Source organism: Sesamum indicum, linkage group LG14, assembly GCF_000512975.1.
Source record: "Sesamum indicum cultivar Zhongzhi No. 13 linkage group LG14, S_indicum_v1.0, whole genome shotgun sequence".
NCBI lineage: Eukaryota > Viridiplantae > Streptophyta > Magnoliopsida > Lamiales > Pedaliaceae > Sesamum > Sesamum indicum.
In genome coordinates, this window is record NC_026158.1 from 4,359,662 (window position 1) to 4,372,149 (window position 12,488).

The 12,488-nt window shown below is 35.1% G+C and overlaps 4 protein-coding genes across 9 annotated transcripts in view; 3 read left to right on the forward strand and 1 right to left on the reverse strand.

Moving 5' to 3' along the window:
- LOC105176972 overlaps window positions 1–2,429 on the forward strand; it is a gene marked incomplete in the record, with an annotated part of 9,023 nt that extends 6,594 nt beyond the window's left edge. Inside the window, 3 exon segments of the mRNA XM_011099974.2 lie at window positions 642–756; window positions 907–1,007; window positions 2,072–2,429. Coding sequence (XP_011098276.1) covers window positions 642–756; window positions 907–1,007; window positions 2,072–2,158 — 303 coding nt within the window.
- Window positions 3,275–5,065, forward strand: LOC105176973 (30S ribosomal protein S20, chloroplastic). Of its 2 annotated transcripts, none has more exons than XM_011099976.2 (3): window positions 3,275–3,497; window positions 3,669–3,832; window positions 4,595–5,065. In XM_011099976.2, exons 1-3 carry the CDS (start codon window positions 3,359–3,361, stop codon window positions 4,829–4,831), a joined length of 540 nt encoding a protein of 179 aa, XP_011098278.1. In that variant the 5' UTR covers window positions 3,275–3,358; the 3' UTR covers window positions 4,832–5,065. The 2 variants fall into 2 exon arrangements, with proteins under 2 accessions (XP_011098278.1, XP_011098277.1); XM_011099975.2 differs by having other exon boundaries at window positions 3,290–3,497; window positions 3,663–3,832; window positions 4,595–5,060.
- On the forward strand, window positions 7,083–8,906 carry LOC105176974 (protein yippee-like At5g53940). The gene is made up of 5 exons (XM_011099977.2): window positions 7,083–7,333; window positions 7,681–7,724; window positions 8,243–8,351; window positions 8,453–8,508; window positions 8,605–8,906. The coding sequence occupies exons 1-5, from the start codon at window positions 7,238–7,240 to the stop codon at window positions 8,681–8,683; spliced, it is 384 nt and encodes a 127-aa protein (XP_011098279.1). The 5' UTR covers window positions 7,083–7,237; the 3' UTR covers window positions 8,684–8,906.
- Window positions 9,015–12,488, reverse strand: part of LOC105176976 (germinal center kinase 1) — a 17,604-nt gene continuing 14,130 nt past the window's right edge. For all 5 annotated transcript variants that reach the window (XM_011099980.2, XM_011099978.2, XM_020698820.1 and 2 more), the window contains 6 exons: window positions 12,281–12,448; window positions 11,766–11,896; window positions 11,496–11,631; window positions 9,986–10,110; window positions 9,705–9,878; window positions 9,015–9,306 (listed from right to left, as the gene is read on the reverse strand). In XM_011099980.2, coding sequence (XP_011098282.1) covers window positions 9,270–9,306; window positions 9,705–9,878; window positions 9,986–10,110; window positions 11,496–11,631; window positions 11,766–11,896; window positions 12,281–12,448 — 771 coding nt within the window. In that variant the 3' untranslated portion in view covers window positions 9,015–9,269. The remainder of the gene's footprint in view (window positions 9,307–9,704; window positions 9,879–9,985; window positions 10,111–11,495; window positions 11,632–11,765; window positions 11,897–12,280; window positions 12,449–12,488) is intronic.

Genomic DNA, 12,488 nt, shown 5'->3' on the forward strand with positions numbered 1-12,488 from the left:
TATGTTTCTATAAGTGTTGGTTTCTATTTATACCCATCACATTTTCTGCCTTGAGCTCTTTTTATTTCTGGTGGTGCTGTAAAGTTAGGTTAGGGTTTTCCAATTTGTGTATTGTTTCATTTTTAATAGGTGAGATAGCCAATATCTCTCCTTTGCAATTAGTTTCCACTACGATAGCAACAGAATTGGGGAAAGTATACAGAAAAGACGTGGAAGACTTCTGTATCATATGATGGATAAATTGGTCGCTTCGATTGACCAAGCAGCCTGTTTCAGTTGTCTTGTTCTCGACATATTGACTGTTGTTGATATTTCCTTGATCTACTTAAAAGTCATAAGAAATTTCTTGTACAACCATTTCATGTCCAGTTTATATGTAGGCTTCATGTTGTGCACGTCATGGAGCTAACTGCAATAATATTATGAATACTTGTTGTGGCAAAACTGGATGGAATCTTGCTCATATGATGTGCATATTTCTCTGGATATAAACAAGTCGTGAATACTTCTATCTTGAAAATTGTTCTGAAGTTAGTTGGCTGAATCATAAAACTCAAGTGAAAGGAGGAAGACACTTTAACTTTATCCACGGTATAAGTTGAATATAATTACTTAGTCATGTGATTATCTTTTATATACAGGGTTATAGATTGATTACTGGATTGGTGGCTCGAACTTGGTGCCTGATGGAGATTATCTCTAGACCTGAGATAATCAATATAGTGACAGATACATATACAGAAACAAAAAAGATAGGTCTGTATCTATTCACTTTTCCTTTTAGTACGAAATGCATTTAATGTATATATTACTCCTTGTTTAATTGTATCATTGATCTGCATACAGCCTTATCTGTATGTACAATTGTTTAGTGTCTTGTCCCCAACGTATATAATGACTTGGCAGGGATGGAAGCTAGACATAGGTGTTGTGAAGCAATCTACAGGGTCTTCACGTCATCAAGTAAACTTATTAGTGATCCTGCTTTTGCTGGCATGGCTTCAAAGGTGTGTCCCTCAGTTTTATTGCTGGCTACAATACTTAATAAGTTTTAATATTACACTTAAATTAGAAATAGACTATGTCTGTATCATGGAAATAACAGGTGATTGTCAGACAACATAATGTGCATGACTTGCCTGTGTCTAAATCAAAATCATTTCAAAGTGCAGAAAGATATTTGATTTCCCTTGGCCACTGTTCTTCCGTGCTTTGTTTATGTGCATACCACTGAAGACGACTAGGACTGTTCTTCCGTGCTTTTTTCATGTGTATACCACTGAAGATGATTAGGACTACATAAAGGGTTACTGTCATGAACTAAAACACATTATATGTTATGTGCATATTTGTAGAAGTGGTCTTTTATTCTAAAAGTCTTGTAAGTCCACTGACTGAAGACATTTAGAATGCACTGTAGGTGTCATCAACTTTTCCAAATGTCTTAGGTTATAGTAGATCCAGAATACTTAAGTTTTAGCCATTTTATCAGGTAGAACTACCTAGATAGCAATAACCCTGAAGTAAATATATAAATAATCTAAGCATCTAAGGTCCATATAATTTTATTAGTCAGTGTTAGAATAATGAGATTGCCATTTAGTGATCTCTTCACTAAATTTTTTGGGCCCAAAGTAGCTGTAGTAGTATGCAAGACATTGATTATTGATTAATGAAGTTTGTCGAAGTTCTATCTGATACAACATGCAATACTTTTGATTTTGAAAAGTGACAAGCATATAATATCTTGTAAGATGATTAAGTAGTTAAACTACGAAATTAAGGTAAAAACCAATTTATCTGCACCATGGACGGATTTAAATGAAAACCAAGTCTATCAAATACAAAGTTCTGAGAAAATTGGTGGAAACCGAAAGAAGATATTCTGAGTAAATTATGATAACTGAGCGTAGATGAACGCCCCTTTCACTTGGAAATGTGAATGTTGAGAGAATCCCATTGTTTGGTATATAAGCTGCTGTGTAGTGGACAACACTTTGTATATTTATGGTGGATTAGCATGTATAAATTATGGCACTAATGTACATATTTAAACCATAAATATTTGCAGCTACAGGAAGCAATCAGAAGGGGTCCTTATGGTGCAAGAAAGCAAGCAGAAGCTCAACCAGTGGTTATGACTGCTGACAGATTTTAGTTGTACCAATAGGAGTTAACTCATACTTCTGACTAATTATCTATGTTTGTAATGTACGGTGTTGTGGAGATTCCGGGTCTTATACTAATGTTACTTTGTGAATATTGTTCGTTTAGGAGAGCGAAAGGATGTAGCCTCATGTGAGTTGTCTTTGTCCGCCTGGTAAAGTATCAGAAGCGACACTATAATCTCAGCACTTTATTTGTTCATTTCAAGTGTATTTGCATATTTGAAATGTTGGTATTCTTAATATTATCAGCAATTTGGGTAAGGGGTGATTTCACTAAGATCATAGTAATTGCCTCCAGGTATTATCTCAGTTCCAGCTACTTTTTATTTTAGGTTAAAAAAATGTTCGTGACTTATGATTTTAGTTAGTTTTGGCTGTTTGGAACTCATACAATGACCTCTACCATGACTTCTGGAGGTGTTCTATACTGCTATATGATTTGGTATCCATACAAATTACAAAATTTTCTAATTTAAAATAGATTTTTTGATTAATCAATTCACATAAAACTTATATGTATAAACTGACAATCAGGCACACTCTGTACGTGTGCAAAATTTAAAAAAAACTTAATTCTATGTTTTTTATTGCATTAGTTTGTTTGTGATAGAATAGCAAAATATATATATTTTTTATAATACAATCAAGAAAATAAAGTCATATACAAATATTTTAAAATGAAAATTGATAGAAGTTAGACGTTGGTGGTAATTATCTTCTAACTGGAATTAAAGTTATAGGTCTAGAGAGGAGAGTAAGGGTATTTTAGTGCTTCTACTTATTATTTAAAATAAAACGCTTATAACTTTTTCAATAGAAGTATATATAAATAATCAGTTAGTATTAAATTTAAAAAATATAATAACAAAAAAAAAATGAATAAAAATTATAAGAAAAAAGGAATAATTGTTGAAAATTATGGGGGTCTAAATGGAAAAGTTAATAAATAAATTAAATTAAATTTAAAATCGACATATTAAAATAATTAGGATATTAATTCAGCTCTTTTCAATTATCCATAGTCACCCCTGCTTTAGACAAAGGTAATTCCGTAAAAGTGTTAACGCGAGAACAACGATTCTTGGCCTCAGCAGTACGCTTTCCAGCGTAACAAATAAAGAAGAAGAAAGCCCAAGTAGCCTTGGATAAGGTTGCTCTTCTCTTCTTCACCACCTTCACTTCACAGAGAGATGGCTGCTGCTGCAATGGCGCACAACGTGTCCTGTTGGGGGCTGCCGGCGAAGCTCAAGACTCTTTCTCTCTCAGACACTCGTTTCACGCCACTCAGCTTTTCCTCCAATGCTTCCACCGTGAATCTTTTCTCTAGAGGTGAGATAAAACACAAGAATGAGGAGGAACTATTTTCAGTTCCGCTTCTGAATTCAATTTCAGTTCCTCATTCTTGCCGAAAGGGTTTATCCCTCATTGGGCTTTCTTTCTTTTGCGTGTTTTGATTTTTTCCTTTCTTTTTGCTGTTTCTTGTGAATCCCCTAGGATTAGTCTCGGTGCGCCCACTGCAGATGAGCCCTAATCGGCTTTCGATTGTGTGCGAAGCGGGGACTAAGACGAAGGCGGACTCGGCTGCGAAGAGGGCTCGCCAAGCTGAGAAGAGACGGATTTATAACAAAGCCCGGAAATCTGAAATCAGGACCCGGATGAAGAAGGTTAGTTAGTTTATTCTCACTGGGCTTTCCATGTTTCCGCGGACAATATTAATTATAGAGTCAATGCAGAGTCTAATGTGCCTATTGCTTAGCTGTGGAAAGTGTTTAGGAGAGATAGAGAGAGAGAGAGTAGTGTTCTTAGTCCTACCTGTGCTTACTGCTAAGTTACCATTCATATGAATACTTTATTATCAGTTTCTGTTAGTCACGGAGAAATTGGAGTTATTGGATTTTCCACTTCTTGTACTCAAGGCTTCGCTGAGTTTCAAACATAAGCTCATTCGATCACTTTCTGATTGTTATGTTCGGAGAAGGTGGTGTATGTTAATTTTCAAGAATGTGGGATGACATTAGGTGCTCTTTATGTTATTGGCAAAAGCAAGACGGTAAGTCCTCTTTCTATGGAGGAAGGGCTAGATAGAGAATTGAGAGGTCAAGCTGACAGTGGAGACTATATGGATGGATTAGAAATGTGAATAGGTTTCATGTATAAAGAAAGCTGCACAAAGTTTGAGTTTGAACTGTGCAAAATGGTAATTCTGCCTTTACTTCACAATCAAAAGAGTTTTATAATATCGGATATAGGTTGGTTGTATGTCCAAGACGATATTTTTGGGAACATGTTGCCGAAAGAAATGAAAGTTGTGCTGTATCCTTGTTTTCATCTGAATTAGTTTAATGTAGAGAAGTTAGCGGATCCTGTGATTCTTTGTACTTTCTCTAGAAAATGTATAGCAAATAATGTCGCATTTGCTGCTGAAGGTTCTGGAAGCGCTGGAAGTTCTTGGAAAGAAGGCAGATGCTCAACCGGAAGAAGTTCTTCCCATTGAAAAGCTAATTGCGGAAGCATATTCAGTCATTGATAAAGCTGTCAAGGTAGGAACACTCCACCGAAATACTGGGGCACGGAGAAAGTCCCGGCTAGCTAGAAGAAAGAAGGCAGTGGAGATTTACCATGGCTGGTATGCACCTGCGGCTGCTCCAGCAGAGTCGGCATAACGCCCGTTTCTTGTTTATTTGTTTTGGTGTATATTTCCAGTGCAAACGCAATCTAGTAATTTTGTCTCTATTTTTCATTACTGGTAGCCTATGTTGCTAACTCAAATTACCAAATTCTCAATCAAGAGAAAAGAGGGAGTTTTGTTATTGAGTCATACTTTCGACTTCCTGCATAGGTTGATGGGATTTAGACTATTGGATTTCAATACAAAGGTTGTTTGCAACTTCATTTAACGTGCCTGGACTTCCACGTGCCCCACCTTGATGAAATTCCTAGGAAATATTTATTAGTCAAAATTACACTTAGACTTTTCATGATTTGAGAAATCACTAACATGTTTTTTATCTAACAAAGAGATATTTTTATTAATTAAGATTTATTAAATATGTAGATATTGTTAAAAAAGTCGGTTAAATTATCTTTTCGGTCCATAAAAAAGGCCTATTGTTTTATAGTTTCACGCTTTATGATATTTTGTTTTAGTCCCATTTTGTTAAAAATAATTTTCAAATTAGTCCTCGACAATTTTTACAATCAACTTTTAACGGCAGAAGTGATCAAATGTTAGTCTAATTACGTCATCTTTACATATTTAAATATTATAATTATTTTTTGACTTTTCTGTCTGTTCAATCTTGAACAATACATTTTATATTTATATATATTTTCTATTTTTTTTCAGCTAAACATAAATATGCTATTACTTTGAAATTTCGTTATGGAGGCACCTCCAACAGTAGTTAGACTAATGTTTGACTACTTCTGCCGTTAAAAATTGACGGTAAAAATTATGGATGATTAACTTGAAAACTCTTTTTTAACAAAATGGGACCAAAACTGAAATCCCACAAGGCGTGGGACTAATAAGGGAATGTGCTTTCTTTATGGACCAAAAAGGTAATTCCAAAAAAAAGTAAATAAAATTTCACATGTACCTTCAATTGATTTGTTAATGGTTATTACAGGTTGAATAATTTTATTCTGACCAAACACGCGCTAATGCATGTAGAAGATATATCTTTGCTCTTATAAGGATAGTTTGATAAAAAAAGATTTATTTGACCTGCAATAAATCACTACTAAGTTAATTGTAGGTAATGTGAATTTTTATTCATTTTTTTTTGTTAATATTAGTAAATTCCGTAAATTTTAACTAATGGTGGGATGTATTTGTTAGTTAGAAATAAATGTCGAAGATAATAGATGTAATCCCAAATCACAGAAGGGTTTATATATAATTATATTAAATTTGAAGAGAGTACAGTATAATTATCTCTCATTTTATGTCAATTTTGTAAGCCAATATTTAGCATTAAAATTAGTATTAAGTTCCACTGGATTTGCAGACTCATATACCAAATTCTTATTTTACTAAAACCAGTGACTTTGGAATACTCCTTGACATTATTAATCAACCTCAAAGTTGGAAATATTTGAAAATGGAAGATGTAAAAAAATTGTAATCGGAGTGTTTTGATATTGATACTTTTATTTATAAATCATCGAAGTTGATAGAAAATTATAATTTTTGACTTAAATATACTTAATTTAAGTAATTTAAAAGTATGAAATTATAAATTGAATTTTTAAAATTTATTATTAATAAAAAATTGATAAATACTTATTTTAAAGTGTTGAAGAAACATTTAGAGTGCGGGCAGGCTAATGTCATCAAGATTATTGTACCAAAAATGAGTGCATCAAATTTCATCTTGAAGATGTTATGTAATATTTTGGGATAATTACAGTGTAATTACACGTAAAATTTTTGTGATTTAAAAAAATTATATTCAGTATTTTTGAATTTTGATTTCGTCTAACAAATAAATTCAGTTGTTAGTCAAAATTCACCGAATTTATTGATATTAACAAAAAGGTCGAATAAGTAAATAATAAGCCAATCGAAAATTTTATTAAATTTTTTTGTTAATTTCAACAAATTTAATGAATTTTAATTGATGGAAACTTATTTATTACACAAAAATAAACTTTTGATATATTAAATAAAAATCACAAAAAATTTACGTATAATTATTTCAAAGATCAGCTAAGAAGAACGTAATTATTCCTAATATTTTAAAAGCTTAGCCTCAAGATTCAAGAGGGAAAAAGAGCAATAGCCTGGGCGTGGGCGATGAACCGGACATTCGTCTGAGAAGCCCAATTGCCTGGCATTCGGGTCTGGGCCAATGAAGGGTCGGGTTGTCCTGATTCGTCAAACCAGCATCCATATCCCCTTTATTTCTTCATAATTCAGTAAACCCTGTTCCTAAACCCAGCTCTACCTTCCTGTGAATCATTATCTGTTTGCAGTTGGTTGATTTACATCAAAGGAGTGCGGTCCCTGCTCTGTCTCAGCGTTTTTGCTAGAGCCCTGAGACAAAAGTCTTAACTCTGAGAGAGAGATGGGCAGAATATTTGTGGTGGATCTGGAAGGCAGAACCTACAGATGCAAATTCTGCAAAACCCATTTAGCTCTTGCTGATGAACTCGTTTCCAGGGTAACATATCATGTTTTCATGCTCCCCTGACACTTCTTTGTGGTCTCAACTTAACATATACTCATGTGGGATACTGAAATCTTTCCCAAGATTGAATCTTTTTGATTGAAAAGTCGAAAATTTGTATCTTCTGCTCAAAGGCTGGCTTGTCATGTCATGTTTTTGTTGTTGTGGTTGTTTACGGTAATAATAATTCATTATCTTAGTACTACATGGAGTTGATGGATGTCACTATTTTACTATAACTTGGGACATGTTTCTTTACAGCTCATTTCTCAATTTTCATATTCTCATTGGCTAAGTTTGTGCATTTCTGTGTTTGATTTCATCAATACTCTTGTTTTCAGGCATTTCACTGCCGCAGGGGGAAGGCCTACCTGTTTAACAATGTGTAAGCATCTCCATAGCTTCTTCCAACTTAAAATTCTGTTTGGAGGGATGCAGGTGAGATAAGATGCTTGCTTTGATTTGTCATTTGTGCTCAATTATTTTTCAGAGTAGCTGCATGACTGTAGGTGAATCCCACAGTGTGCTAGGAATGGAGGTTTAAGTTTGACACCCTCAGTCCAGAATTCCCCCCGAGATTACTGTTTAAATTGTATAGGCAGACGAGGACGTGTAAGAGCTCTAGATTTAGGAAGGATGTTTCTCTTACTCGTCACTAAGTCATGACGTATGAGCATGCAATGATCTACGTAGCAGCCATCTAGTGATAGTGAGTAGCCCATCTGGTAATGGGGAATCAACTGTCTGCTCAAATGGATATGAGTTGATCAAGGTTCATGATTAGGCTGTGTTCTTTTGCATTGGACAAGATCCTGGATTAGGCGCATTTGGCTGTGTTCTTGAATTCGGAACTCTAGATCATGTGTTTGAACTGTCTTCTACTTTGCCCTTTTTGCTGTTCAGAGTGAATATCACATTCGGACCTCATGAGGAGAGGATGATGCTTTCTGGAGTGCACACGGTAGCGGATATATTTTGCTGCTGTTGTGGGCAAATAGTTGGCTGGAAATACGTACATCTCTCACATTATATGTTTTAATTTCACTTGGGACTAATTTCAAGATTCGTCAGGAGTTTGATTCATCTTATCTTTTGATGGTTCTAACCTTCCAGGAGGCTGCACATGAGAAGAGCCAGAAATATAAAGAAGGAAAGTTCGTTCTTGAAAGGTATTCTAAGTCTTCTCCATCCTTTCATTTCTCGTTTGTTTCATGAAATAACTTATATTTTTAACATTGTTTTGGTTAAAACTTTGGCGGGAATAGAGGGAGGATTATGGATGGAGTCGACTCAGAATTTTATATTGATACCCGCCCTTCTACAAGTGATGCTGAAGATGCATAGATTTTTGTTGTTTCTGTACTTGACGAAGATAATAAATGTTTGAGGCTGTTTCAAGGACTCCTCTAGCTTGTAGATATGGAAGAATGAAACTGCTTTGGACTGTCCTGTTCTGCTTTTCATAGATGAGTGGATTTAACATGTTGTACTTATCGTTATCTATGGTCAATACAAGGTAGGAATTCTGAACATGTTCGTGAATAATAAGCCTGAAGAGATTTCCTTACTGAGACTATTCACTCGAGGAAAACAAATACCGAAAAAGTACAAAAAACATGATATTAATCAGGACAAAAAGAATGCTGGTGGTTAGTAAAGCAAAAGTTGAAATCAATCATATTCATATATATTGAACATTAATTTTGCCAAAATACATTATTCGTTTCACTCATTACAACACAAGGCAAATTAGAAACTAATTCTCACTCTGCCCCTTCACAAAAATGATAAAGAATAACATGAATAATTATATAAGAAATATCTAATCAACCATCGGTAAATAATAGTTTTACTATGTTATGTACATTCACTCCTTTTAACTCAAAAACAAGACGAATTCAACAAGAAAAATACTATCTGACCTCATTTCTCAAGAATTAAGATCTCTGGAAGCATGGCCTTGCCATCTGCAATTGTATAGATGGATGCAGTGAACAGTTAGAACTCAGCAGACTTCACGTAGTAGCAAGAAAGATAATGTCATCAGTTGAGCAGAATTAGAGTAATGCTATTGTATCTGGGCTCTTGAACTAGTAAATACAAGGTTAATATAATGGAACAATTTATGTTACTTTCAGCATCATTACTCTCTGCAGTTGAGGGAAAGGGTCTTCATTAAAGTGAGATTTTACTTTCCTAGGTTCTGTTAATTAGTTTATTTTCTTGCTCTTTCTTTCCTTCAGATTTTTCCCTGGGAGTAGACAACAAGATGAGAGGGATTTCATACATTTGTAAGCAGTTTGGCAAAGTATAGCATCTAACTGGTCACATGTTAAGGGGAGATCAACAGTCTTTTCTGACTAACCTAGAGAGTAGGAACCTTGCAAGTGGGCTCATACTGGCATTTGAACTAAGCTCCTTGGGTGGTTGCTTCCTTTTGCTTTCAGCCTCTGCACTTGTAACCGGTGTCTCTACCTTGCCCTTTACAAAGATCCGGGCTGCTAGCTCCTGCAGGTCCTTCAGAGAACCTTCCTTGGAACTACACACATTTCACTCTAGTTGAGAAAGATATAGTGTGATGAAGGTCATTTGTACATCTTATATGATGATCAACAACGAGAGATGAGAACATGAAATGCTATAAACCTTGCAAGTTGCTGAAGCAACTTGGTGACAAATACTTCAGAAGATCCAGGCTTAACATGCTCCATATCCGTTAAAGACTTGGATACTATCTTAAAGACTGATCCTCTTGAATCATCTGCAATTGCCTGCATTATGTAAATCAATGTCTAAGAAGTTAGTCAAGAGCACCAAAGTTTTCCCATTAGTTTTTTTGCATTTTGGATATTTTAGTCTAGAAAAGAGTTGAAGCTATTGCCTGAAAATATACAGTCTTAATTAATGCAATCATCATGCTCAAGTATATCTTCCATATCTTGCACCACAAAGAGAGATAACATGTGGAAAAATTATCTGCATCACAGCTCAGAAACCTAAAATAGGCCACCGAAAGAACAAAGTTCATCGATGCTAATCCTTTCTTCTAAAACAGTATGAAAAATGTTGGATTCAAGAAAATATGAAAACGTGTGCCAGGCTTTCGGCGCTGAAGGGAATCATAACTTTTCTGCGAGTAGAAAATCGAAGAAGAAAGTGGCTCTAGAAACCAGGAGAAACAAAAATCCAACAAAAGAAGAATGAATGGTGCATAATTTATAATTTGACTACACATATTGCTTTCATCAAAATTCAAAGTAATACATCACGTGGGAAAATTTCTGTATGAACAATTTGCAAATCACAGGCCCACAAATCTTAAAAAGATGGAGGGCTCAGAGAGTAGAGACTACTTCCATAAATGAAAATGATATGCTTCTTAGGAGCACAGAAGGGTCTTTTGCACAATGCGCACACACAGACAGAGAACTGGAACTATAATCCATCTCTCTACACATATATATTTCTAACTCTGGAAGATCTATGAATGTTGTAGTAGAAATGACTGCAGACATTTACTCCTGATATCAGCTCTTGCTTTGGTCAACTTCTTGGACAGCATTATTCCAGGGTTTTACTATCCTTCCAGGATTTAGGCCATGTAGTGTTTATATAAATTATTTCCAATCAACTGTACCGCATACCAAATTTTCCAATAATTTACCCCACAACTATTATGTAACTCATATATGATGCTTGTAACAATTCTCAATCAATTTAAATAGCTTCGCTATCAAGCTGAAGTACGTCGATCATGCTATTCTCGTTTCAACTCCTTATTATATTAAGTCCCAATAGAAGATTTCTTTTCATTACCATCACTAAGCTCATACGATCAGAGGCCTCATATGATTTGAAATCACTGTTTTAATATGCACTACTCATGTACTGTTAATTCAGATATTTGACTCTTAAAGTATAATGTTTTGTAATAGTTTACACATATTATCAGTGTACGAGCAATATCTGGTAATTCCTTATTTCATCTGTTCCTTCTACTGCTTAATACCTTCCACCACCTGTATTTTGCAATTGAATGTCACACTGCACTGATGTAAAACTTGAACCGTTGGGATACGGTAATTAACGCACAATTCACTTTTTAGTGAAAGATATTTTAATGGCACAGAAAATTGAAGAATCTCAAAGTACTTACATCTTTAAGTGAAGGGATTAGAAGAACTGATAAGGGGGCAGAAAAAGCTGTTGCACTCCTTGAATTGTCCACATCATCACTTGCATGGTGCGATCTTGAAAATGCTCTTTGCGCATCAAAATAATCACGAGAATATCTGGATAATAGGTTTCATGTTTCAGGAGAGGAAGATAAACACTGAGACATTAACGTAAAATGTATTTTTCCCAGAGGAAACATTGCTAACACCTGAAATTGAAGTTGCCGCACTAAATAAGCAAGAACATATACCTAGATGAATCAGAGCTTCTTGTGGGGTGTTCCACTCTTCTGCTCTCTTGCACATCTCTGCTGACCTTGTTTATCGGAGAAGGCCTTTCCCTAATGTTTGCTTTTCTTCCTCCTTGAATTGCTGCCTTGGCCTAAAAGAAATAGCAGATATACACTTCAAAATGTAAACCATATGATGGAGCACATCAATTCTAGGAAAATGCTAAGTTGATCCATGTCACAACAGTCTTTTCTGTACCCACATTATTCTACCACCAATCTAACTCTAGTTATTACAAAATTGCCTCACTAAACCGTTAGGGAACAAGTTGGAATAAGCCTTTTGTAATGAGAATTATATGAAATGGATCTGTAATTAATGAACAAACAAAACCTCCAGAACAGTATAGTTCATGTTTGAGGTAAACCTGCGCAGGTAAGAGAACCTGTATAACTATGATATGTTTTGACTTGATAACCCAATAACGACGTAGTTTATATGTAAAAGTAACAACATGTCAGCAAAGTATGACCACCTCTGCAAGGTTCGCTTCACTGTCCTCAAGATATGCAGTAAAAGTTCTCTCTTGAAGCCCCAGCCTGGACTTTGGAGTTCTAGGAGAATCTGAATCTTCATGCTCTCCTCGAAAAACAACAGTGCCACTGATGGAAGCATCTTCAGCAGACACATACATGCTGCTAGACTGGACACCAACATATGCCTTCCTTTGACATCAATGCAAC

Bases quoted from the DNA above. Each gene is read 5' to 3' on its own strand.
- LOC105176974 (XM_011099977.2), top strand. From the start codon at position 7,238: ATGGGCAGAATATTTGTGGTGGATCTGGAAGGCAGAACCTACAGATGC. The intron at 7,334-7,680 runs GTAACATATCAT...TCTTGTTTTCAG, and splicing joins CTGATGAACTCGTTTCCAGG to GCATTTCACTGCCGCAGGGG. The intron at 8,352-8,452 runs GTACATCTCTCA...CTAACCTTCCAG, and splicing joins AAATAGTTGGCTGGAAATAC to GAGGCTGCACATGAGAAGAG.
- LOC105176973 (XM_011099975.2), top strand. From the start codon at position 3,359: ATGGCTGCTGCTGCAATGGCGCACAACGTGTCCTGTTGGGGGCTGCCG. The intron at 3,498-3,662 runs GTGAGATAAAAC...TGAATCCCCTAG, and splicing joins CGTGAATCTTTTCTCTAGAG to GATTAGTCTCGGTGCGCCCA. The intron at 3,833-4,594 runs GTTAGTTAGTTT...TTGCTGCTGAAG, and splicing joins TCAGGACCCGGATGAAGAAG to GTTCTGGAAGCGCTGGAAGT.